Source organism: Convolutriloba macropyga, chromosome 2, assembly GCF_964194025.1.
Source record: "Convolutriloba macropyga chromosome 2, txConMacr16.3, whole genome shotgun sequence".
Lineage (NCBI taxonomy): Eukaryota > Metazoa > Xenacoelomorpha > Acoela > Convolutidae > Convolutriloba > Convolutriloba macropyga.
In genome coordinates this window covers 77,622,638-77,649,629 of record NC_134469.1, presented here as the reverse complement: position 1 = coordinate 77,649,629, position 26,992 = coordinate 77,622,638, and the positions used below count along the sequence as shown (strand labels likewise).

Here is a 26,992-nt window from a genome sequence, read left to right as displayed (position 1 = left end):
AATGATCTGAATGGTAAGTCAGAACTTGTGCTGCTATGTTTTCCTGAATCCAAAGTATTTGGATAGTCTTTTTATGATCTGTTCACACTGTTTTCGGTTTTTTCACATCAGTAAAATGTCAAATTAGATTGATGATTTGAATCACACTAGCGTAGTAAGGGGAACAAAAAAGTGAGTAGGTTTGAAGTGTGATTTTCAAATTATTTTTGAAGTAGAGCGAGAAATGGGTATTTGAACAACTTTCAGTTTTTGAAGCCTTTTTTTCTCGTGTGGCAATTGGAATTTGGTTTCAGTGTTTCTGCTCTAATATTAATATGATGCCTTTAATATAATACATATGTCTTCTAATTGCGCCCATTTGCAATTGCTTGAATCCATGAACAGGCAGGGCAACTAATGCTGTCATATCGCTTAGTATCATCAATTGTATCATTAATAGCAGTTTTCTTTGGTTACAAATGAGGCATAAATACAACTGAATATTGATATGAGTTTAATACTAGTGGTTTTCATGACTGAAACTATTTGCTATCAGTTTTTAATGAGTTATTGTGTTTTGGGAATTTGTTGTACTTTTTGTTAATCTCATTAGGGACAGGTCTCAGTTTGCGTATAGGGATTATTTAAATGGATTTATTTTTTCCGCTTCAAAGTTCTGCTTTCTATGACTTGGTCACTATTTGTTTTCAAGTACTGTTGCCGAAGTGGTTTTGCGAAATAAATTTTTTTGTCTTTAATTTTCAAGTTGAATGAGAAAAGGGCGTTTCAACAAATATTTGCTCGAGGTTTTCGCAGGTTGCAGTTTGACATTGTATTTTACTGTTTTTTCGATTTTTTTGTTAGGATTGTTTTTAATAAATTTCCGCGCCCATTCCGAGTCATTTCTGGCTATTTTTTGTCTAGTCCATGAAAATGATCTAAATGGTAAGTCAGAACTTGTGCTGCTATGTTTTCCTGAATCCAAAGTATTTGGATAGTCTTTTTATGATCTGTTCACACTGTTTTCGGTTTTTTCACATCAGTGAAATGTCAAATTAGATGGATGATTTGAATCACACTAGAGTATTAAGGGGAACAAAAAAGTGAGTAGGTTTGAAGTGTGATTTTCAAATTATTTTTGAAGTAGAGCGAGAAATGGGTATTTGAACAACTTTCAGTTTTTGAAGCCTTTTTTTCTCGTGTGGCAATTGGAATTTGGTTTTAGTGTTTCTGCTCTAATATTAATATGATGCCTTTAATATGATACATATGTCTTCTAATTGCGCCCATTTGCAATTGCTTGAATCCATGAACGGGCAGGGCAACTAATGCTGTCATATCGCTTAGTATCATCAATTGTATCATTAATAGCAGTTTTCTTTGGTTACAAATGAGGCATAAATACACCTGAATATTGATATGAGTTTAATACTAGTGGTTTTCATGACTGAAACTGTTTGCTATCAGTTTTTAATGAGTTCTTGTGTTTTGGGAATTGGTTGTACTTTTTCTTAATCTCATTAGGGACAGGTCTCAGTTTGCGTATAGGGATTATTTAAATGGATTTATTTTTTCCGCTTCAAAGTTCTGCTTTCTATGACTTGGTCACTATTTGTTTTCAAGTACTGTTGCCGAATGTCGGTTGTTTATTGTTCACTTTGTTGTCTTGTTTATATTTTTCGCTTTGTTGGCTTTTCCGTTAGTCTCCTTTTTGACAGATCTCATCTTTTGCTAAGGATGTTTAAATCAATCGGAATAATTGTTTCAGTTCATAGCTGTTGCTTTCTATAACCTATAGGCTGTTGTTTTGAAAAAAAAAGTTTGTCTATTTTGCTAGTGTTGTACTTATTGCTGTCTTATCATTTGGTATTCGTTAATGACAGGCCGCAGTCATTGCTCTTTAGGATAGTTATTTGAAAATATCGTTTCAGCTTATAGGTATTGCTCTGTGTAACTTTCTCTCTATTTGATCTCAAAAAGTATCTGCAAGCTTCGTTTTTCAAAAATTGTCTCAAAAATATTTCGGAATTTTTTTTTCAATCATTGGCTGTTTTGTGTTGCCTTATCGTTTATTACAATTAATGCCAGTTTTGACCTGTTTGTAATCAGAAATAAATGATGATAGTTATTCGGATGAATTCAAAGCAGTCGATTTTATAATTTTGTAATTTTTAATGAAAAAGTTTGATTTCTTAGCCGTGCATCTTTGTATTTCTTGTCATCTTGTCGCTTGGTCTTCAAAATGTTTGTTAATATTTGCCCTTTAGTGCAGCGTATTTTTGGGCCCCATTTTGGCTTCAACTCTAAGCTAACGTTTGATGAGTTTGGCATGTAGTTATGCGGTGCTCTTACTTTGACGCCTTTGATTTTCAAAGATTATGCTGATATTTGCCGAACTCCTTATCTCGTTTTTGGTTTTTCTGTCATCGGTTCCCACAAGGCTGTGGTATTGTGTACTCATTACAGGGATGATTAGAGTGTGTTTTCATACATTAAGAGTTTTTTTGTAATTTTTAAAGTTTAAAATCGTGGAAAAAGAAATTTTTCATTGATTTTTTTAGATTTTTCAATTTTGGGTTATAGATTGAGTTTTGGGCTTTTTCGGTTGTTTTAGTTGAATGTTGCTATAAAATAGAAATTTTAGTGAATAGTTAACTCAATTATTTGGATTTCAATTCATTACTTGTCCTGCTATGTTTTTTATTTCGTTTTACATTTTTTCGTTTGGCTCAAGTCACCACTTATCGCGTTTGACTTCTGGCTTACCCCAATCAATGTTTCTACTGATTAAGTTTAGAATTCAAGCAGCAATTTCGTTCAAGTTCAAAAAGTGAATTCAATAGAAACGGGATAAACCAATAGAGCCCGGGTGGTAAGACAATGTTTAGAAACTGAGTGCATTAAGTTGACAAAGTTCTTTAGAGTATACTTCTTATTGGTCTTAGTAAAAAGTTTATTTTGCCTGAATTTAAACTTTTTCTTTGTTTTTCTCTTGCTGTTTCAATGCCTATGTCGGTCAGTGCGGTCAACGATGGCTGTTTTCCGGCGATCTGGCGGCTATGTTTGGTTAATTGTTCGCAAATCTTAAGGAAAATTCACAAGCATTTAGATAGCTCATGTCCAACTTTTTGAAAAATAAAACCCCACCATGATTTCAATTTGTTAGGTGTCAGCCGAACAATTTGACTACAATTAATTTCATGTATGTTTGTGTTAGGGTGCTAAAACGAAAAAGTTATATCGCGTAATAGGTTCTTTTGATCTTGAAGATTTAATTGAATGTATCATTGCTATTTTGCTACAACTGGCCATTATTGTTACCATAACGTTACGATCCGATATTTTTTGATGATACGGAGTTTTTGTTGTAGCTGCCCCTAATGCTCCCGTGACAATTGATGTGATGTTAATACCTTCCAGCGGAGTCCTGCTCACTTGGATGGAGGAGTCGGATGGAAATAATCCTATCTCACATGTAACTATCAGGTATTGGAAAACAAAGGCACAGGGACTCACCGTTCCCGATGATGGTTAGTTAAGAACCCGCTTTAGAAAAGCTTAACATCTCAGTTCATAACTTTAAGAGTAGGGAAGCTTTTTCGTGAGAGACCAGATCCTCCTCATGTAAACAGCTTGATTTAATGGCGATTCTTTAAGATAGGTCAAGGTTTTAGATTTAAATTACAATTTCAGAATCACAAAATTTTCAGTTCCACTGCCAATTTGCAAGTAAATCATGGTTCACAGTTATGGTATCATGATTGTAACGGAACGGGTAGAGCTGTTCAAAAAATGTGGGACTTATTTTGATTTTAGACCGTCAATATGAGATGTATGTCGCGCGCTACTCGTCAAAGCCTTCAATTATGCTACCGGCGTCTTTTGTCAAACCCTGGAGCACTTATATCTTCCAAGTCAGGTTAAACAATTCCATCGGAAATGGTCGCTACAGCCCTGAGAGCGAGCCATTCGAAATTCCAGAGGCAAGTCCAGACCGTCCTCCTGAAAATGTAAAATCAAGTGCTTTGAACTCGACTGCGATTGAAGTTACTTTCTCGCCTATTAGTTCCGAACATGCAAATGGAAGAATTCTAGGCTACGACATACAGTATGTCTACACCAGTGCCAAGCAGAACACGAAGCAGTATGCGATTAGAAATCCCTATCAGTATTCGGCAGTCATCACGAAGTTAAGTGTATATGAGATGATTGAGTTGACAGTAACTGGCAAAACGATAGCCGGAAAAAGTCCGCCAAGTGAGAAGGTAATGGTGCGAACTAAAGAGGACAGGCCAAAACGGAATATTAAGTTAGCGTATAACTCGGCTGATGTTACCTCAACAAGTATCAAGGTGATCTGGTCTGGAATACCGTCCAGGTATTGGATGGGACCCCAAAAATACTATTTGGTAAGTGGGTGTGAAGTTTCTCCCTCATCATTATCAGCCTTTCAGTGATGTGACTACATACAGATCAGTCTTTCAATAATCGTTTGACTCGTTCAAGTCGGAGTGCCGAAAAGCAGTGGCCTAATGCGTAACATTAAAGCGTACGTGGTTTCACGTGCCTGACTGTATTTGTTCATTCAAGTCAAAAGCAAATTTTGCTGAATTGTTGCTAGCGCAGATTTATTTCCCCCAAATTTCTAGAACTTTCAACTAGCAATTTTGTAAAAGTTGAGGTTAGCGTAGAACGTTGGGCAAAAATTTTTGACATCATTAGAATTTTATAGTGACATCGGTATTGTTTGTCAGGGTGGAAATGAAATGAGACAGATGATAGCTTATAAGATGCAAAAAGATTGTTGATGTAATTTTTTTGTTTCGACTTTAGATCAACGTGTCGTGTATTGCGAACTGCACTGTGCCAGAACAGCGCCAGTTTCAAGTAGAGCCTCAGCACAATTCGTTCACCATTCGCAATTTGAAGCCTTTCAACGTGTATTTAATTACTGGATCACTCTCCAACGGTCTGTACGAGCCGAAAAACCCAAGCAATGAGCTGAAAATAACGACCGATGAATCAACGCCCGGAAAAGTATGCCAAATCAGGTTGTTCGACGTTACCGACCAATCAGTTCGATTAGTTTGGTCAATGCCAAAGGAACCGAATGGCGTCATCACTGGGTACTCAATTGAATTGTACAACCTCAAAGTGGGCTCCTCATTCGAAGAAGGAATGAAGCTGAATGATCCAAAGATATCCCAGTTCATATCAAACTATACAACCTCTTCGGATCAGGAGCAGATTTTTATCAAGAAGCTCAATCAATCCTCACAGTATGTAGCCAATATTAGAGCAATGACTAAGATTGGAAAGGGACTGGACAGTGTGTTCTCGTTTTCCTCAAGTGTGCCGCCCATGTTGCCCGATCCCCCGAACAACGTCCATGTAATCAACGTGACTGCCCGTTCTGCGTCACTGCAATATTCACATGTAAGAGGTCTATGAGAGATTGTATCGAATAAATTGCATTATATCACGTGAAAAATTGGACATGTTGAAAGAGTGGATATTATTGAAACACATTGAAATGAAAAATATTTGTGCTGTCAAAGGTCTTCATAAGGTTTGTTAAATTGTCCAACAATTGAGAGCATGTTAAGGTGAAGGTGAACATATTTTGAAATCATAGATCGTACCCAGACTAGTTTTGGAAAAGGTAACGTTCAAGAACAGATAAAGATGCCAGTTGCTGGAAGAAACATAGTAAGATGTCACCGGTATTGCCAATATATCAAATTATGTTTTCTTTGAATTTTTAGGGGTTCTCGGGACATACGAGTATCAATCGGTGGATTGTGGAGGTGAAGAAATTGACTCGGTCCTCCTGGAAGCATGCCATGACGTTTGAAATACTGGACAAGCCAGAGCTCAGTCTCATTCAGCTGGAAGACAACTTCCTTGTCCCATTTACACGATATAGGTTGGAAATTATAAATGTTCATTGCTGTTATTTGCTTATTTAGGTCACCTGACAAAAGTTTCGATATCTACTCTTTAGATAAAACAAAGTAATGAACCTCTGTGGCAAGTTTTAATAACCGCCCATTGCGTTTAGTTTTGGATTGAACAATAGTTTTGTTGAACAAACTCTGCAAAAATGGTACTACGTTCTGAAACTGAATGCTTTTTGGCGAGGCAAATATTCAGCGATCAAGCACACTTAGCTTCCAAAATTGCCATGTCTATCAGGTACCGTCATGTTACCAAGATTTGTAGCCAAGTCTGGTCTTTTGTGATTTGAGTTATGTTTAATCAATATCTCCCAAGGTTACTACGGCCGGGCTGGAATCTGAAGATACCATCCCTCGAATGTTTAATTGCTCTCAAGCGAAGTTTCTAGCAGTTATATTAGTCCTATGGTCTTTTTTGCGAGACCGAATGTCTGACGCACGCCTTAGAAGGTAAAATGCTAGAAGTTTTACTTCAGTGACCTTTCGTCATTTCAAGACGTGCTAAATTCGTATTTTAAGTAATTGTTACGTGACTGCTTGAAGTCACTGGGAAGTTCTGTCGTTTATCGTGAACCGCCAAGTGGTTCGAGATATTAAGTCAGAAATGACTTCTGCAGAGTCACGTAACTATGCTTAAAACACGAAGCGCGAACGTTTTAAAACTACGAAAGTCGACGGAAGTCACCTTCAGGCTAAGTAGGAACTTCTGGCATTGCAGACTTTTGGCATTTTAAAATGTGCACGTGCGTGTTTGAGCAAGTTTGCGTGACTATGCAGACGTCATTTCGAAATTCTGATTTTTTATCTCGAACCGCTTCTCAATCAAACCGAGTTCCGTAACCTATACTACTTCATGGCGTGTAGGACGGTTCCTAGAGTTTGACACTCCTCCACCCTTCTGTCATTACCACTTCACGCGTTCACAACTTCACCCCATCCCCTGCCCATCGTTCCTTCTGTAACCATGCGCGCTCGACTCCCCTCTCACCCCTCCCCCAGAAACGCCCACACCACGCCCTTCAATTAAGCTAAAGCTAACCTCTCTCCGTCGTAGATGAAGCTCACCAGTCCTTTGAGAGCCATTAGCCCGACGTTAGTCAGTTATGTTTTAAGTTAAGTTTTTCTAAAAAGCAGATAAGCAGTGTAAAGGTTTAAGAATCTTGTTTATCTGTAATTTCGAAATTAGCCTGTTTTTTTAAGGAGATTATAACGGTTAGCGTTTTTCTAAGATACAAGAAAATGGGTGTACTTTTTTTTCCTAGTGTTATCCATTTAAAGATTTTGAATATATCTGCTCAATTGTAATATTTTAGTGCTCGAATAGTGGCCTGTAATATTGTTGGATGCAGTAGACCTAGTGCCACTTCTGTTGTCTTCCAGACACAGCCAGATATACCACGGATTGGGACTCCTAATGTTGTAGCCAACGCGGTGTCTGCTGATAAGATTGAAGTCTTCTGGAATCCTCTGAGTCCGTCGGATTGGAACGACAAAGTAGCCAACTGTCACTACGTTGTCCAGTATAGCTCCGATAATGAAGCAATACAGAGCATATCAGTTGATATTACTCATAACTCGACAGTACTTCGACAGTTGACACCGTATGTGTCCTACACAATAAGCGTGGATGCCAAAAACAGCCAAGGAAGTCAATTGTCAGTAAAGCAGAAAGTGAGCACTTACGAAGCGGGTAAGAACTGATACTTTGAAATGAGTTCCAAATTTTGTCTCTTTTACGACAGGCATATTTTTACATGAACGAGATAAAAGACCTTGTTTTATGAATAAAGTTTCACTGAGAAAAGCGTATCTCAGGGAATGTTAATTACACGAAATCAATCTTTTTCACATCGGCTCCCTAGTAACTATTTAAAAAACCTAACAGTTGATTTTAAGTTATTCTTTCCGCAAAAAGTCAACCTATTGCATCGACCGCATATTTCAAAGTTTTGTTCAACTTAGTCAGGTATATCAAAATTTTTCACCGCGGTTAGCTGCAGCAAAAAAATTGTTTAAGAATTTTTACCGAAGTTGTTACGGGAACAGGAGCAGTAAAAATGGGAAAAATTTTGAAACGGTACATGGGACACTTCGAAAAAAACATGTTGATGAATAAAAATTTATGGCTTATAACGACAATGATCAATCTGACCATTAATGATCATCTTTTGATAGTACTCTTGTATAAGCGTGGATTTGTCTCATTCTTTATCGTTTTTAATTTTCGTTTGGGTGCTTAGTCATTTTCACTTTTTGTTCCAGCATTTCAAAGAAGATGACGGGGAATATAGATATGATAAAACGTCGTTTTTTACCACTGGCTAAATCCACCGGCCATGAATTATCTAGAAAATTTGTATTTTCGACTTTTTCAGCCCCGTGTGCGTTGCCGAGTGGCTCAATTTGGGAGCCCGCTGGTGATAGTGGGAAGAACGCATTGACTATCTCCTGGTTGGCCAGCTCAAATCCTTGTGCCAGAGGGCAAATAAAGCATTATGTGGTGAGTTTCTTTAATGGATTATCTCCACTAGTTATTAATTGATATAATTTGTACTCGCGTTTCATGAGACTTTTCTTGGCGCCATTTTGATCGTATCAGTGTCTTCGCAAAATATCGGGCTAGGAATATCGTCATCAAAGAGGGTAATTAATGCGGATCTTGTCGATTGCAAAATTTTCTGTTTAAATTTTGTGTCAATAGATGCAATGAGAAATATGTTGTCTATTTATTTTTGCCATTTTGAACTAGTTCAGTTAAGTTTTTTTCTTACCACGTGTAGGCGCCTCGCTCATTATTTTCGATTGAGCTGGGCTAATTAAGTGTAATGCTGCCTCTGAACAAGCGTTTTTCCCATATCCAATCAATACGTTAAGTTGCTATTACATAGAGCATATTCTATCACGTCTAATGGTCGAGGCGCCGTGAAATATTGTGAAGATAAATCTTATCGCAAAATTGTATCATAAGAAAAGGATGTTCATCGTTACCAACATCTCAAATCTCGATATTCCGTACAAAATAATCTCAAATTTATTTAAAAGCTTAATTGGGGCTACTAACGCCTTGAATTCTTGCAAAAGCTGAAGGAAATCTTAAAGCAATGAATTTGGTTTCGAGGAGAAAAATTGCCCTTTTCGCGGAAGATGTTAAGTAAGGATACACGAGTGATTTTAATACTGGTCCAACAAATCGAAACGATGATCAAGAATATTAAAGGCCTCGATTGAAAATTATCGTCTTTATTTTTTTCAGAGTGTAGTTCTTAGTCGAATTTGGTCAACTAAATTGTGGACTTCTAATACATTCACATTCAGCTCATAAACTTTAATAATTGTGTGTGTATCGTTATAATAAGATGCTAACTGAAAATCAGTAGTTTGAAATGAGTTCCCGATTTTATTATTCCTTCTTTTGACAGGCACAGATTCTCTACAATCGGCAAGTTGTTCAAAATTTCAAAGTGGATTTTGATCAGCAGATGTCGGCTACCTTTGTTGATCTGAGGTCTAACTTGACATATTATGCAAGAGTGGCTGCTGTCAATGGTGCAGGAATGGGCCAGTGGTCCCACCAACTCAAACGACACATCGATCCAAGTGGTATGTTTCATTCCCTTCCAACTAAGGACAAATTTTGTTTTCATGAACCTGTGTGAACCACTTGATGTGTTTTTTTTTACTTCGGTAATTGTTTGTGTAGTCTAATTTGAGGTGGGACTTGTACATAATTATGCAACTTTATACGTGTAACAATTAGTTAATAGGCTGGTCAGCGACTAAAAACGGCCTTTTTAATTGAAGTCCTGTAACCGTAAGGGGAGGTCACTTATTGACCTTAAAACAAACATTTTACAACCTTTTAGACCTTGAAACAAAAATTTCATATCGGAGAATGAAAGCGATAAGTTAGTTCACTGAAAGAGAGGAAACAAAGGCAAGTGCTCTGTTTAATGTGTCTTTGTGATTTAGTACCCCAAGAACCTTCCGATATTTGGATACGCATTAATCCTGGGTTTGATTCGTGCTCAGTGGATGTTTTTGGACTCGTCACAAAAGAAGACTTCGTTGATCAAGTTCATTTCCAATATACGTAGTGAGTCACACTTAATTGAAAGATCCGGACCATTCTTCAAACTATTTTCGCAAAACCTCGTGACTTATGAGTTAGAATTTAATATATGTGAAGTGCTTCTAAAGAGCATAGCGATTGAAAATAGGTTTTTGTTTTAACATTAGGATCGCATCTGTCTTTTATGAAATTTATCTTGTATCATGAGAAGCAGAGAGAATTTTGGTTATTTTGCGACGAACTCGGAGCTACATGATGGATAAAATTGACACCAGGCCTTCAAATTCCGTTTTTGGCCTCTCTGAAAGTTCAGCTGTTTAGACTTATTGATTTCACTCAAATTCTCGTTGATTCATATTTTTGTTTCACTCAACTTGTAGTTTCCTATTTTTAGTACTGATTCAGCGGAATCCAATACAAAATCAAGTAGTCAAGAAGCGTCTAAATTCACAGACTTCGAAGCTAAGTGGTTTCATAGAAATTTGGAATCTTGCGAGGAAGACAGCCAAATAAAAATTGGAATATCGTTTTCGAATAGCATGGGTACTGGGCCTATGAAAGAATTTGTCACAAAGTACAGACCAAATTATCAATTTCCGAATGATGCTATTCAGAATATACAAGCTACCTCACGTACGAGAGACGCGTTTTTCTCATGGGCGGTTAAAGATCCTGTTTATATTCAGAACTACACGTTAGAAATATCTCATGTTACAAATATGGCAGTGAATGACATTCCAGAGCTTGGTTTTTCGACACATATACCGGAAGCAACGATAGCAGGGTTGCGTCCCAACCAGAATTATCAGATTACGATCTACGCCAATGGCTACTCCGGCGCTAGGGCGTCATCTCGTGTATCAATCAGAACGGAATCTGACTGTAAGAATGAATTTGTTTGTATGCATCCTCTCAAACGAATTTTTAGCCACTATTTTACACCTGTCGGTGTTTTATGCAATTTTGCGCACAGCCGATTTTTGAATTTAATCTGTTTCTCATCCTGGGGATTTTTTGCGACCCTCACTTGAAAATTGTGTTGTTAAATAGCATATATAGCCCGTACGACTAGCGCGGGGAGGGGCGTAAACGTGATATGGTCATTAAACTTGGGGGGGGGGGGGTAGGGAGGGAGGGAGGAGGTCGTGGGTGGGAGACTTGTTTCCCTCTATTTTTGCGTGTGAACTTACTCTCATTCAGAGTCTAAAACAGCTTAACTTAGTTGGTGATAGTGTACTACTGAAAGGTTTTTATAAAGAGACAAAGTTGCTTTCATTTTTCAATTTAAATTGTGTTGCAAGAATAGCTCTAATAAAAGTATTTGATGGCCGTTTGAGAGCAAGTTGATGCATCTACGAAAAAAAGATCTTGCAAAAAATGATGAACGTAAAGGTAAAACGATAGGTGTCAGATTATTTAAATTTTGTAGTGCCCGACGGCGCACCCGTGCTACCAACTTATGCTGTGAAAGGACACCGAGTTCAAATTGAAGATTTATACATTCCTCAGAAGTACCTGAATGGCGAACTAAAGAAGTACGAGTTGCAGTACAGGTTAAGTGGCTCCAAAGATGACGACTCTGACTGGAATTCGTTATCATCTACTTCGACTTCCATGAAAACAGAGCCCCTCACGCCAGAGCAGACTTACGAAATGAGGGTTGCTGCGCATAACAAAGAGAAAGGAGCTGGACCATGGTCTAATCTGTTTTATGTCTTCATCAAGGAAGATGGTAAGATGTCAATTACCGAACGAATTTTTTAGCACCGTAAACGGATATATCTTGTAACATTTGGCGGATGGTCTAGGATGTCAAAGTTTTATTTTTTGGTGGAAAGTTTATTAAGTTATCTTTTCATTACTTATCAGCATTTTATATCTGTCTTCATTTGTTATCTTCTTCATTTTCTTCAGCATATATCTTGCTAAATTTGATGCATATGATTCGGTCAATTTTAGGAGTTATGGGTTCACCTCGAAATGTACACGCTGTAGATGGCCGAAAAGGAGCATCTTTTATGTCAGTTGAGTGGGAGAAACCAAATCCAAAAGCAGAAGGTCTTTTCACTGACGCCGTGCAGTCAATTAGTGGATATCAAGTTAGTTCGCTCCTTGTAGACTTCACTCCTTGTAGACTTTTGATTCCTTTTTGAGGTCGTCTTCGGTGAAGTTTTTAAATTGTTCTAAAACCATTTTTGTCATCAAGAATTGCACCGAACGTTCAACTTGGGCCTATCTGTCGTTTAAAACCAATATGCGATGTAAATGGACAAAATTGATATTTTTGCGCTTTACATTCTTATACAGGTTATAAGCTGACTTCAATGGCTACTCCATCCTCTTCCTACAGCGTACTTATAAACTTTTATTCATGGAGAAACAAAAACAGATCAAATCGGTGCTTTCAAAATTGTCTGGCGACTCAGATTTAATTTTGGAGCCTATTTTTGGAAATAAATTTTAAAATGTCCCCTCCTTAACCCCCCTTAGCCTCTATGGCGCATAGGAGTTATTTATTAAAATAGCTAACCAGCTACAATTAAATATCTTTGGGGTGAATTTTTCTGTGGTGAGACTATTCGAAAAAGTGCTCTCATTACTCTTTGTGATGCTGGTTAGGTCTGCTATGAGAAGCACCCCTCTGAAACTGAGTGCGTGACTCTGTCAGAGGGAGAGGGTAACACTACCATGACGATTGAGAATTTGGAAGGCTACTCGCAGTATCGCATAACAGTGCGTGCATTCAATCACCAAGGCTACGGAAACTTCTCAGAGCCGATACTAGTCAAAACGGATATTGGAGGTAAGATTTGAACTTCTGCGCCATTTTTAACAATAATACTAATATTGTTTCGTGGTGATCATTATTAATTGTTCTTGAACGAAGTTCATAGCAATTATTGTAAACGTGTTTGTCTCTTTATGCAAAATTTTCGCTTGACAGTTTTGACTTTTCGAGTGATTTTTACGCCCTTGACTTTTTGCGTTTCGCGTGATCTAAAATTTTTTCTCAATCACAATTTCAAGCAGCTGAAGCAATCTGGCGGCACTTAAATTCTAAAAGTCAAATGAAAAGTGCGCCGAAACTGGTGCCATTTTTACTTTAAATCTTAATAGTGGTATATGTTAACCTCTAATGTGGTTATTTGAAGCCCACTATTGAACTTCTTAGTCCCATTTAGGCTCCCTCTCCCCCCGACTGAAGCAGGCTGCAATTCAATAGAGCTCCCGCTAGTCGTTCGAGAGCAATTCTTCCGAGGTTTAGTCGGTTATGTTTTACTTTGATTTACAAAAGTTAGAGAAAATCAGGCAGAGAGGGAACTATTAGATCAATTTGATCCGTTTTGAAGCGTCTCACCGTGGAAGAGAAAAAAGACGGTTTCTGTACAAACAGAAAACGAGGAAAAGAAGGAAAAATCATATTTGAGAAACCAATCAAAAATCCAACAAATGTATAGTAGAAAAATTCCATATAAACTACTCAGACCAATATTAACAGCCTAGATAATTTTTACACCCAATGAGCTGTAAATGTTTTAGTTGGTATTCTGATACGAGGCTTAATGATCGGTATGCTGCGTGTGCGTCTTATGTATATCGAAATTTATGATATATAAAACAATCATTTGGGTTTGCTATTTTTTCATTGATCTGGATGCCTGCAGTCCACCTAAACAAAATTTTAAAGGTATTTTTAGATTTCTAAGTCCACCAGAGTCTGAGTACACCAGAATCAAGGCTTTGAGTCCACGTAAAACAATAATTTTAGCTAATTTCTGAGTCCTTCTTAATCCATCTTTCTGATGTTAATGTGAGACACACAGTCAATGCAATAAGATGGGAAAGCAGAAAATAACTTCTAAAATTAATGTAGTCAACACCTCGGAACCGGTACATGCCAGTTATATTTTAGTCTGGTCGAATTTTCCAGGGCTTGATTTCTTGGATTTTGCGAGGTTTAAATTGCTTACATTCATCTGGAAATCAAGTTGAACCCAATAGCCAACTGATGGCTACTAAAATAGAGAACAGTCGATCTCATCCTTTGGACTACCGTTTGGCGGCAATTCGTTCGACTATAGTCGATTATGCTACGCCAATTGTGTTTCGGTTCACATTTGTTACCTGTTGTGTAAAAAAAAACGTTTTGTTATTAATAGCCGCCGTCGGCCTCTCAACTGTTATTAGTTGGGCGCTCTCCTTTTTACAATTCAAAATTTAAATTGTATTGGGGCGCTGTCATTTTTTAAAGATCTGTTCACACATTTTCATGATTTTTGAAGTCAAATTGGAGTAGCGATCTTCGTCACGCCGAAAAAGGAAGTGGGGTGAAAAAGCGAGTGGTTTTGCGGCGTGAATTTTTTTTGCTCTATTTTTAAAGTAGAGTGAGAAAACGGCCTTTGAACAAATATTCGCTTTCTCGCTAGTGGTTTTTTGTTCACATGCGGCAATTTAACTTCGAATTTAACTGTTTTTTCGATTTCTTGGATCGGATTTGCTAAATGGTTTCCCCAATCCATTCATAGTTCATTCTAGGCCTAGATTTTTGTTTGAACCAAATTTCTCTTTCTCGCTAGCGGTTTTGACATTTTCTGGAACTGGTTTTCCCAATTCACTCATAGTCCGTTCTAGGTCTAGTTTTTGTTTAGCCAATGAAAATTATTTGAATTGTACTTCAGGACTGGGCCTGCTATGTTTTTTAATTCGCTTTACCTTTTGATCACGTTTTTCGTTTTAATTAAGTCACGGTTTTCACGTTTGATTTCTGACTTACTTCACTCACTGTTTCAACTGAATGGATTTTAAATTCTTTCACATATTCAATTAAGCAATTTGGGGAATTCTGTCAAAGTCAAAAAATCAAAATCAAAAGAGACGGGATGAACCGATAAATCCCGGTCATTAAGTCATTGTGAATTAGGTTATCAAAGTTCATTAGAGTGTTTGCTAGCTGAAGTTGGTATTAGGTTTATTAGCTGTCAGTTTAGAAGCTGAAATATGTATAGTTTTAGAATCAACTGAAGCTGCACGCCAAATTAGAACACTTTTTGATATTGAAAAAAAAATTGGTCAATTTCTTTTTTCTTTTTCTGTTTCAATCCCGATGTGCATCAAGCGCGTCAACGGCGGCTATTTTCCGTCAATCTGCCGGCTATGTGCTGTGTTCCGGTATTCCGTCAACAAAAAATTTATCAGTCCAATTTTGTTGCCATGCGAAGATCCTTGTTTTGCAATATAATGTGATTGTAATATATGCGCATGTTTTAGTACCGTCTGCAGTCTCGTTGCTCTCTGTGGATGCTTTGAGTGACTCGCTGGTGCAGATTAAGTGGAGCAGTCCTTCCAAGCCACAGGGACCCATTCTGGATTACCTGATCGCATACAAACAAACTACTGGAAGTAATGCTGCTTCAGGTGGAGATTCCAAACGAGGTTAGTCTTTCGCGGGAACAGAAGTTCCTATAAACCGAAAATACTTCGCGGCAAATAAGACATGTTAAGCATTATAAATATCCTGAAAACTGTCATACTAACAGAATATAATTTGCGTCAAATTATACATGGCTTTTAAACTGAAAATTGTCTTTGAGAAAATTTTTGCCGGATTTGCAGGTGCGATTTTTTAAACGGTTCAATAGTCCATGTTCTAAAATTTCGGAGCCCTAGCTATCAAGTCTACGGACTGTATGTGTCGTCAGATATTTCTGTCGATTCTTAAACCCATTTTATTGAAATTGTAGCCGACTATATCGCTTAAAAGCTTGTTCATTTTGTAGTGTGGAGGGAAGTCTGCTTATTTCAGTCGCGAGATCAGCACATGAACAGCAACATAGTGTACAGCTAGTTGACGAAACGTCCCTTTATGGATCATCGCTGCTCGTTTCTTCGTTCCTTGACAAGTTTGACGAGCATACAAATTTCTTGGTGTTAAATGACCTGCCCGCTGGCAAAAATTATCAGTTCTCAGTTCGTGCTATTACTGAAGAGGGTCTAGGAGACGAGGTGGTTAAAGAAGTCTTGATGGGAAGAGACCCGAGTTTACCAGCCTCACCTAGTAAGCCCAAAATTAGAGAGTGGGTGACCCGTGAGGGTGGACGCTCTGGTGAACCCAAGAAACAGTTGGAAATTAGTTGGAGGCCACCAGATTTTGAGAATGAAGCGGAACCTGTCATCAATTATGCGGTCTACTTACTCTATTCAGGTACTTTTTGGGCGCCAGTTTGAAACATAGATTAATGTTGGTGTAATTAAATTATCTTTCTTCCAAATTCAACGAAAGAAAATTATTTACTTCAAAACCAGAAGTTCATTTTTATATCTGCGAAGCTGTAAGCTGAGCGGAGCTATATTGCGGTGCTCTTGGTTTTTTACAATTCGAAGAATTTGAATTGTATTGGGGCGCTGTCTTTTTTTTAAGATCTGTTCACACATTTTCATGATTTTTGAAGTCAAATTTGAGTAGTGATTTTGGTCACGCCGAAACAGGAAATGGAGCGAAAAAGCGATTGGTTTTGCGGCGTGAATTTTTTTACTCTAAATTTGAAGTAGAGTGAGAAAACGGTGTTTGAACAAAAATTCGCTTTCTCGCTTGTGGTTTTTTGTTCACATGTGGCCAGTTCACTCTGATTTTTACTGTTTTTAATAGCCGCGTCCTCAATTCTAGGCGGCTATTCTAGCGCTTCTAATTTTTTTAACTTCGTCTAACAGATTTTTGTTTCGTCTTACCGTGACTTCTTGGAATTGACTTTTTCAATGACTTACCTCACTCAAAAAAATGACTTCTGAGCTCACTTATGAAACTTTAAATTTAATGAACATTTACTTATTGAGGGTCAATAGTATGCATCTAAGTAGTGCCAAACATATGCCCTAATTCTTGAATATTAGAGTCTTGAGTTTTTGATTTTGAATATTAATTTTGGGATCTTTTCCGTTTGTGCCCCCCTCCCCCCCCCCCCCAAAAAAAAATATATATTGCTCGTGCATCTGGGGGGTGCAAATAATATGCGCCCACTAAGCTAGGGGGCACAAACGGAAAAGATCTTAATTTTGAAAAGCCCTATTAGGGCTTTCTCCTTATAGAGCTTATCTGTCTCATAAAAATGACAGTCCGAAGCTAACCCAAAAAGTCTAGTGGTCTATTAAAGGACTGGTGGTCGATCTGTCTATTTTATTTCTATAGTTGTTTCAATTCATGTAACGCCACAAGCGTCTATCGCGGCTAATTTCCGGCAATCTGCCGGCTATGTTTTCGGTTTTTTGGATCGGATTTTTTAAGTGGTTCTCACAATCCAATAATAGTTCTTTCTAGGCCTATTTTTCAGTTTGAATCAAATTTCTATTTCTCGCTAATGGTTTTTTGTTCACATGCGGCAGTTTGACATTGATTTTCTGTTTTTTCAATTTTTTTTAACTGATTTTTTAGAAATGGCTTTCCTAATTCACTCATAGTCTGTTCTTGGTCTAATTGTTTGTCTAGTCAATAAAAATTCTTTGAATTGTGCGTCAGGACTTGTCCTGTTGTTTTTGTTTCGTCGTCTGACTCTGTTTTTTCGTTTTACATTTGTTCACACAGCAAAGCTGAAAAAGTCAAAGTTTTTGAATTACTTCTTCCTCTCACTAACGACATTTGCGCGCGCGACGTCATTTCTCAGTCGCTTCAGCGAAAGTTTTCTGCTCATTTGCGTGATTAGATTTTGATCATACGTGACTTACCAGGAACTCATATTTGCAGTAAAGGTCCCTAATAAGAGGCTTCTGGGGAATGAGTGTGAACAAGCTTTATTAATGTACCGCTTAAAGTTTTGTACCTAGTTTTTTGAGCGGCGTCGATTTTTTTTCAATTTAGATCTGTATCGGTTTCTATCTCTATTATATGGCACGCAGGTCTATTATTTCGCACTATTCCAGCAACCTGCCGGCTATGTTTAAACTCATTATTGAATGTTGCAAATAAAAGGAACTATTTTTTGAATCAAGTTGTTACTTTATGCTACTATTATTGCTATTAAATTGCTATTAAATAGTAACCGGCGAGTTTTGAAGGTAGTTGTGCGCACAATTGGGGTTCAAGATGATAGCTGATGAGTTGCTTCATTTTAGGTCGATTTAAAACAGAAGCTACGATAGTTGGCAAGACCCTGACCATTGAATGCAAACTGGAGTTGACAGTAAATGAGACAGGCAAGCCGATACTGGACTATGTGCTGTCTAACACTGAAGAGTTCTACAGAGTTGATTTTGCAGTGGCAGCCATCAATCGCAATGGCCAGGGACTGTTGGGAATCGGAACTCCATACTACGCTGGCAAGTCAAGCTTCGTTTCAAATTAGTCATAATGATAAAGGGCTTCTTTAATAGCCGCCCTCAGCCTCTCGAAAGTGTAATTTTCTTAATGTTTATTGGTATTTAATAACCTCATGATGTCATTTGAAACGCTCTTAGTGAATTAAGCTACCTCCTGCCCCCGACAGAAGCCGAATGCAATAGATGCCTCGTAGTCGTTCGCGAGCAATTCGTCCGACGTTCGTCAGTTGTTTAATAGCCGGCCTCATGATTTTTGGAAGTCAAATTGGAGTAGTGATTTTGGTCACGCCGAAACAGGAAGTGGAGCGATAAAGCGAGTGGTTGTGCGGCGTAAAATTTTTTCGCTCTAATTTTAAAGTTGAGCGAGGGAACGGTGTTTGAACAAAAATTCGCTTTCTCGCTAGTGGTTTTTTCACATGCGGCAATTTCACTTTGATTTTTTGCTGATTTTTTTTTTCAATTTTTTGGATCGCATTTTTTTTCGAAATGGTTTTCACAATCCATTCATAGATCATTCTAGGTCTAGTTTTTTTGTTTAGTCGATGAAAATTGTTTGAATTGTACGTCAGGACTTGTCCTGCTATGTTTTTACAATTCAAAGAATTTGAATTGTATTGGGGCGCTGTTTTTTTTTAAGATCTGTTCACACATTTTCATGATTTTTGAAGTCAAATTGCAGTAGCGATTTTGGTCACGCCGAAACAGAAAGTGGAGCAGAAAAGCGAGTGGTTTTGCGGCGTGAATTTTTTTTTACTCTAAATTTGAAATAGAGTGAGAAAACGGTGTTTGAACAAAAATTCGCTTTCTCGCTTGTGATTTTTTGTTCACATGTGGCAATTTCACTTTGATTTTTACAGTTTTTTTTCAATTTTTTGGATCGGATTTTTTTCTAAATGGTTTTCCCAATCCATTCATAGTCCGTTCTTGGTCTAGTTTTCTGTTTAGTCAATGAAAATTCTTTGAATTGTACGTCAGGACTTGTCCTGCTATGTTTTTTACTTCGTCCAACAAAAAAATGTTTCGCTTTAACTAATTTTGCCGCTTTTTGAATGTTTTGCGTGAAATCTTTTTGACTTCTCTAGGCTAGTTTCTCTCTTCTCTCATTCTGCTAAAAGTGATTTTGAACATCAGTTGCTCAGCAAAGCAATTCAAAGTGAGCAGAGTCAGTATAAAAAATTGAAGTCAGAAGTAGAAACGGGATAAACCCATAAAGCCCAATTTTAGATGCCCGCTCTTTGAACGTCGTTCCTATAAGTCTTAGTTACCATCTCTAATGCTTATTGGTATTGATAGTAGCCCCTGTAGCCTCTCTCTAAGAAACAAAAGTATGTTCAACTACGAAATGCCATCAAAATAAATCGGACTTAAAAAATGTTTTTCTACAAAATTTTTTGTTTTTCATTATCTTCTTTTCTTTCAATCCCAATCATGCTTATTGGAATCAACTGCGGCTATTTTCCGACAATCTGCTGGGTATGTTTTTTATTGCTGTAAGCTGAGGGGAGGTATATCGCGGTGCTCTTGGTTCTTGACAATCCAAAATTATTTGGATTGTATTGGTTTGCTGTCTTTTAAGATCTGTTCTATTTTTTCGCGTTTTTCACGTCAGTGAGAACTCAAATTAAAGTAGTGATTATTAGCTGCCTGGGCTTCTCAGCCATTATTGTGCTCCTTTTGTTTTACGACTCGAAGAGGAGTATTGGTTTTCTTAAGGTTTTGTCTTTGCCGGGGCGTTTTGACCTAATAGTGAAAGTGAGTAAAATTGCCATGTGAACTAACTTTTTCTGAGCGAGAGATGTTTTTTGTTCATGTGCTGCGTTCAGTGAATGACTTTTGTGACTTTGAAATGAGGTTTTGAGATTGGCGCATATAGATGACAGTTTTAAGCGGCGTTTTTGTCCAGTTGAACCAAATTTTTTTATTTAAACTTGGTTTTTTGTAGAAATAAGTTTTGATCAATGAATATGTAACAATCTGAAATTGATACCACAAAGTTTTGGAGAGCTTTATGATGCTTTTTAAGTGCTAAATTGGTCATATTTCAATTTGTCAATATTTAGCGTTTTTTCATTAATTTTTTCAGTTTTTGGCTGTTTGAGCGGACTTTTGGAAACTAAATTAATTAATATGTCAACGTCTTTGTGATAATTCCTGAACTGGATGCCTCTTTTTAACGTGAGGTGTTTTTGTTTTGAAAATTGTACACATACTTATCCGATTTTGGTGGTTTTTTGTCAAAATTTTCTAAATTTTTTTATTTGTACCTTGGTTTTATTTAACATAAAAAGTCTTTTTTTTTGCACCATCGGTGTTTTTGGCTTCGTTTTGTTGCTAATTGAATTGTTTGTTGCGATAACTTCAGTAAAAGTTTTTTTACCATATTTTGAACATTTTTTTCAAATTGTTATACTGTTTTGCAATTGAGCTGTTTTCACTCTTGCTGAAGCAGGAAGATTTTTATGTATTGTTCCTAAACCTTGATTGCTTAATAACTAAAATCCCTGCTTTCTTACCTCGTTTTTTTCTTCATTTTGATTTTTAATTAGAGGTTCTAATTTTGTTTTTTTTTCGTTTTTCAGAAATTGCGAATTAGTTTTTGTAAAATATTTTTCACAATATTTATTTTCTCCACATTTAACAATTTTCTTTCTAATATTCCTTTAGACATATAGTATTAATCGTCTTGCGCTCATCAAATTGAAAATTATCGATTCGAACTAATTTTTTTTGTCTTTTTCAATTTTTTTTTGAGTTTTCTTTGTTTGCAATTTATTTTTATGGCACTTAGGTTTTGCACTTAGTTTTTGCTAGCTTCAATATGGCACTTAGGTTTTGCTAGCTTCACTTCTACAATTTTTGAGCGAGTCCCTTTTTCTGTAAAAATTCTTTTATGGCACTTAGGTTTTGCACTTAGTTTTTGCTAGCTTCAATATGGCACTTAGGTTTTGCTAGCTTCACTTCTACAATTTTTGAGCGAGTCCCTTTTTCTGTAAAAATTCTTAGGACTTGATTTTGTAATATGCGAATTTTTGCGTCTCAATATTTTTTTTTGCCTCTTGAGTCTTTTTAATGGTTGGTTTTGATTTGAATCTTTAGTTTTTTTGGTCATTGTTTAGTTTTATTGTGTTCATTGTTATTTAAAGCGACAACTTAAGTTTATAGTTTAAGTGACAAAATTTATTTAATAACCAATTGATTACTGTTTTTATATTGTAAAATAGTGCTTCGATTGAGAGAATTTTTTAACTATTTTTTGGAATTTCCTGCAGTAATTCAATTCTTCCGAAATAAGGGGAGCCTAACGTGGCTTAACTTCTGCTGCTCGCTTACTTTTTGATATTTGCAATGGCGTACAAAACTTTTGGTTTGTTTTATTTATAGAGTAATATAAATTTTTGTTCATTTGGTTTTACGGGCTATATTCATTTTTTGACTGATTTTCTGTTTTTATTGGTCAGTTTAGTAGGAACTGGTTGATTTAAAAGGTATTTCTATCACGAAGAAGACTCTTTGAGTTGTTTCCGGAGTTCTTCTGGCTATGTTTTTTAACTTCGTCGAATACAAATTTTTCGCTTTACCTTAGATCACAGCTTGTTCAACATTTTGGAAATGTTTTTACTTCTCTAGGCTATTTTTGCTCTGGTCTCATTCTGCTCAAAAGTGCTTTTAGTCAGCAGTTGCTCAGCAAAGCAAGTCAAAGTGAACAGAGTTAGTATTAAAAAACGAATTCAGAAATAGGAACGGATGAACACATAAAACCCAATTTTAGATGCGCGTTTGTTCTTAGATACCATCTCTGATGCTTTTTGGTATTGCTACTAGCCCTTGTGTCGTCTCACTACAAAACAGGAGTATGTTCAGCTCCAAATTGACATCAAAATAGTTCGCACTCTAACATTTTTTGTACGAAGATCATTTTATCACTAGTTTTTTTTCTCTTCTTTCAATCCCAACCTTGGTTATGGGAATCAACGGCAGCTATTTTCCGGCAATCTGCAGGCTATGGTTTTAGTCACGCTTAAGTAGTACTGGGAGAAAAAAAATTGAGTAGGTCTGAGGCGTGATTTTGTTTCAAAGTCTCTTGTGGAGTGAGAAGTTAGCGTTTGAACAAGTTTTCAGTTTTTCGGAGGGATTTTTTTTTCACGTCCGTTAATTTGACTTCCGTTTTCAGTGTCTCTTAAATGCAATCAAATGATAAATATGTGTTCATTTTACAATTTGCCTATTTTGCAATTTCTTGGCTTCAGCAATGGGCAGCTATAGCTTTTTATGACACACTATTTTTTAATTTCAAAGTGTTAGTGAATATCTGAATTTTGGCCTCCTTGTCCCGTTCTTTTAAATTTAATCATATGCTACCACTTCGTATCTTTAATGCAGGTCTTGCTGGTTGCTTATGAGACATAAATGAAGCTAACTAATGGCGTGTTTGTCCTAATTGTTTTCAAGAAAGAGTCCAATTTTTTAATTTTCTCTAGTTTCTATTGTCACTTTGATGTTTTAATTTCTCTGTTTCATTAGTGTAAGGTCTCATCTGTTGCTAGGCTGCTTAAATCAATCAAGTTAATAGTTTCAGGTTATAGCTATTGCTTTCTATGAATTATACGTCGTTAGTTTGCAAAAATTTTAGTGCATTTTTGAGTTCTCAAATTCGCATTGATTTTTTGTTCTTTTTACTGTCTTATCGCTTATTTTCGATGAATACAGGTCTCTTCGGTTGCAATTGAAAATATACCCTATTGAAAAAATCGTTCAGTGCGTTGCTTATGCTTTTGTTGACTTTTCTACCGTTGATGTTCAAAAAGTTATGCCAGTTCTTCAGTTTTTGAAAATTGATTGTATTTTGCCTGTCTCTTTATTTAGTCTCAATTATTACAATTTCATTATTTTTAATGAAGAAAATATTATTTAAAAGCTGCGAAAGGATAGCGGTTGTTATTGGGGACATCGTGTTTTGTTTTAAATTGTCGTCTATCGATTATTCTTGTGACCTGACTTCTTGGAATTGACTTTTTTCAATTTTAGTGATTTCTACTGCTTTGGAGTTAAAATTTGTGTGCGTGACGGCGTTTGTTCTGCCTTTAGGTCAATTGCGTGACTTACCTTATTCATTCAAAAAATGATTTCTAATCTCGCTCAATGAACTAGTTTAAGTCTATTAGTGAAAGGTCAATAGCCCTAACTCATGAGTCTTGAGTTTTTGATTTCGAATATTAATTTTCAAAAAAGCTCCATTAGGGATTTTTGCTTATAGAGCGTCTGCCTCTCATAAAATGACAGTCCGAATCTGACCCAAAAAGTCTTGTGGTCTTTTAAAGGTCTTTTAAAGGATGGTTAATCTGTCTATCTTGCTTCTTTAGTTGTTTCAATTCATGGAAGGCCACAAGCGTCTATCGCGGCTATTTCCGGCAATCTGCTAACTATGTTTTAATTAGGTGCTTAAGCTAATAGGAATCGATTTGTTGATTTTGACACTTGTAAGTCGATGGGAAGTTGATAGTCAATAAAAGATTTTTTAGTCTTGCATTTTTTTTTGTTTTTCCCATGGTGTTGTCGCTCACTCTTCAGAAAATACAGTTCTCATTGTCCTTGTAGTGCACTACGATGTGTCTATTTATTCACTTTTTATTTTTATATAACTTTAGACCATTAGAACTTTTGGCTTACTGAGCTTGGAATGTTCTGTTTTTTTTTTCTTGTCACCGATTTTCTAAAATATCTGCTTTCTTTCAATTTCCTTAGTTTCTGCCTTATTTTTGGTTTGTCTGCCCTTGGTTCCCGCTTGGGTTGTTGTATTGTGCACTCATTCAAATGATTCGTAGGGTCAATATTTTAACAAAGGGGTGATATTATTGTTTCTCAGAACAGTAAATCTCTAAAAAACTATTTTTTTCTGATTGCTTCTAGATTTGTTTAGAATTGTTTTTATTTTGCGCATATAGGGTCATGGGTTTTTGTCTGCTTTAGTTACTGTAAAGATGTTAGTTTTCAGGTCATGTGTTAATTGAATTTTTTGGCTTGTATTTCGGGACATCTCATGCTAGCTTTTTTGTTTCATCTGACGCTCTTTTTTCGTTTTACACATATTCTACACAGAAATGCTGAAGGTCGCAATTGTCTCACAGAAATGCTCAAAAAGCCACACAGAAAATCACAATTTTCTGAAGAACATCTCTCACAATCGGTGTTAATTTTCGGTTGGTAGTTTTGTTGGAGTGTATTTTAAGCAGGAAGAAATTTTTTAGGCAAACTGCTGAAGAGAAGAGTGGTTTTCTGTTCAAATCGCTTATTTGAGAGAGAGAGAGAGAGAGCGCGCGAGAAAATTAGGTATGAAGAAAAATTTCGCTAAGTGAGCAAAATTTTTGATCACGTGCTGCTATTTGAAAGTCGTTTTTGTTTTTTATGCAAAATTTTTGCTTGACCGATTTGACTTTTCGAGTAATTTTTGCGCCTTTGACTTTTCCGTTTTGCGTGATCTTGAGTCCTCTATCATTCACAAGTGTCAGCAGCTGAACTCAAGTGGGGGCTGTTTACTACTAAAAGTCCGATGAAAAGTGCGCCGAAGTTAGTGCCGTTAACTAAATTATTAGCGATTATAGTGGTATATATTAACCTCTAATAACATCATTCCCAAAGCGGTTCCCACCCCCCCTGACGCAGGCTCTAATAGATTAGAGCTCCCACTAGTCGTTTACTAGAGAGCAATTCTTTCAATTCATCTTTTTGCGTTGCTTTGTGCTCTTCGTGACAGATGTTACTATTCAAAAAATTTGAATTCTATTTGGGATGTCTAGTTTTTAAAATTTGTTCTCAAATTTTGATACGTTGAAATCAAATTTTAAGCAGGTAAAGCGAGTTGATTTGTGACAGCATCTTTCAGTTCTACGAACTTTAGGAATTCCATTCTCAAATTTTCCTATTCCAGAAAACGATTTTCAATCTAGACCGGTTTTGAGAGATGCCTTCATTTTGAGGCATGTTTGTGACGGCTATCGTTTTATGGGCGTATTAGTTTGTGTATAATTTGACTTCAGTTGAGCTTTAGATCACATCCAAGCGGCAGTAAGTTAGATAACTTCAATATTTTAGGCATGGTCGAGGGCACAGATGTCAAAGTAGCGGCGAGTGTTGCGTGGTATGGGCAACCTTTGATTCCAGTTATCTGTCTGGCTGTCATCATCATTCTGACTCTTCTCTGTTTGGCATTGTGTGTAAGATTGATGACTAATAAACACGGAAGCAAAGGCCGCAACAACCAAGTTAAAGGTTTGTATCTCTTTTGCAGGTGTACAGTAGAAAGCTCGTTGCTCTAGGCTTCTGGCAGTCAAAGCGTTCCCGTAACGCTATTAAAAATCAAATTGAAACAACAAAGCAACTCCAATAAAGAAAATGAAAAAAAAATGCTTCCAAAACATTTTGGTCAAAAATGAAGTCAACAACACATTGGGGTTGTCACAGAGGATACTTCTTCAATTAGGATTAGTTGAATTGAAAGCAAAATTGTTCCCCTTTTTGTGGGCTTTCCCATTTGGTCATGGTGCGCGCTACCTTGAAGATATCGAAACTTGGAGTAGTTGGACAGTATGGGAGCACACCCATATTAAGTTTGAGTAACTATTTGCGTTATTTTCAACGCTACTGGGACCCGAATTTATTTTGTCGCAGATTTCAATGAGTAGAACATTCACATAGGAGACTTTTTGTCTCGCTTGTCGACTCACATTGTTGGGTGTTTCACTAGATGCGAAAGTGTATTGAACAAACGTTTTTTGCAATGCTTTCAATTATCTAACATCTCTGCGAGTAAGTTTAAGGCTCATAACTGAGTGTTGTCGCGGAGTTCTGCGCAAAGGTGACTGATGATCGATGACCCGTACTTTACTGCTAAAAACACTAGCCTTAACTAGTGTGACTATATTGAGAAGTTAACTTTTTAGGGCTCTATTACGTTTTCAGCTAGGCAATAGTATTTTGATATAAGCAAGGAGTGAATCAGTATTTTAAACTTGTTTGATTAAAAAGTTCTTTTTGTCAGCAGTGGTCTGTTTTGATTTGAGGTCTGGCCATTTCTTTTCGTGGCTGTTATCGTGCAATTCTGTGGTCTATGTTGTTATTTGCTCACAACAAGCGAGTGTTTGTGTTGTGTTTTTCAACTTCAGCGTATCCCATTTTATTTTGTTTAATTAGAAACCTAAATTGCGTAAGTGTTATAATTTGAAGGTAGCAAAATTGTTTATGTGGCCCTGAAAAATAGAACATTGACAGCAGCAATGTGGACAAACATTTTACCCATTTTTTTCGATTGTTTTTCTAAGCTGATTGTGTTGTTCATTCACAGGAAGGGACCACGACGCGGCTGTTCAGTGTAAGTGTGTGATAATTGATACCAGCGCAATTCTTCTGTTTACTAAAGGAAACCGTTGCATCTTTTGCTTTTCAGTTTTCTTTCAATGTCTTCATATACATGTTCAAAATGCCTCTTTCCACTGCAACTTTGCTCAAACATGACCTTGCCATGAAATAATTTTTCCGCCTTCTTTCAACATATGACACCATTTCAGTGTTAATGGACGCTCTTGCGAGTGGTAGCTCGCACTATGATAGCAATGATGCTCTCTCTTATATCGGCGGAGCAGAGAAAGGTTTGTTGCTTACGTAACTAAGCCAATCACGCATAGTG

General features: G+C 36.8%; 1 protein-coding gene across 6 annotated transcripts in view; it reads left to right on the top strand.

Annotated features, from left to right (window-relative positions):
* The window catches only part of LOC142334730 (protein sidekick-1-like), a 276,341-nt gene that overhangs the window by 247,181 nt on the left and 2,168 nt on the right, over positions 1-26,992 (top strand). For 4 of the 6 annotated variants that reach the window (XM_075382988.1, XM_075382989.1, XM_075382987.1 and 1 more), the window contains 18 exons: positions 3,351-3,509; positions 3,796-4,388; positions 4,813-5,415; positions 5,745-5,905; positions 7,250-7,626; positions 8,312-8,436; positions 9,356-9,536; positions 9,906-10,029; positions 10,400-10,887; positions 11,435-11,737; positions 11,965-12,104; positions 12,625-12,808; positions 15,274-15,438; positions 15,809-16,207; positions 18,109-18,312; positions 25,402-25,578; positions 26,651-26,677; positions 26,874-26,954. In XM_075382988.1, coding sequence (XP_075239103.1) covers positions 3,351-3,509; positions 3,796-4,388; positions 4,813-5,415; positions 5,745-5,905; positions 7,250-7,626; positions 8,312-8,436; positions 9,356-9,536; positions 9,906-10,029; positions 10,400-10,887; positions 11,435-11,737; positions 11,965-12,104; positions 12,625-12,808; positions 15,274-15,438; positions 15,809-16,207; positions 18,109-18,312; positions 25,402-25,578; positions 26,651-26,677; positions 26,874-26,954 — 4,491 coding nt within the window. The remainder of the gene's footprint in view (positions 1-3,350; positions 3,510-3,795; positions 4,389-4,812; positions 5,416-5,744; positions 5,906-7,249; positions 7,627-8,311; positions 8,437-9,355; positions 9,537-9,905; positions 10,030-10,399; positions 10,888-11,434; positions 11,738-11,964; positions 12,105-12,624; positions 12,809-15,273; positions 15,439-15,808; positions 16,208-18,108; positions 18,313-25,401; positions 25,579-26,650; positions 26,678-26,873; positions 26,955-26,992) is intronic. The other 2 variants (XM_075382990.1, XM_075382991.1) reach the window with 2 other exon arrangements.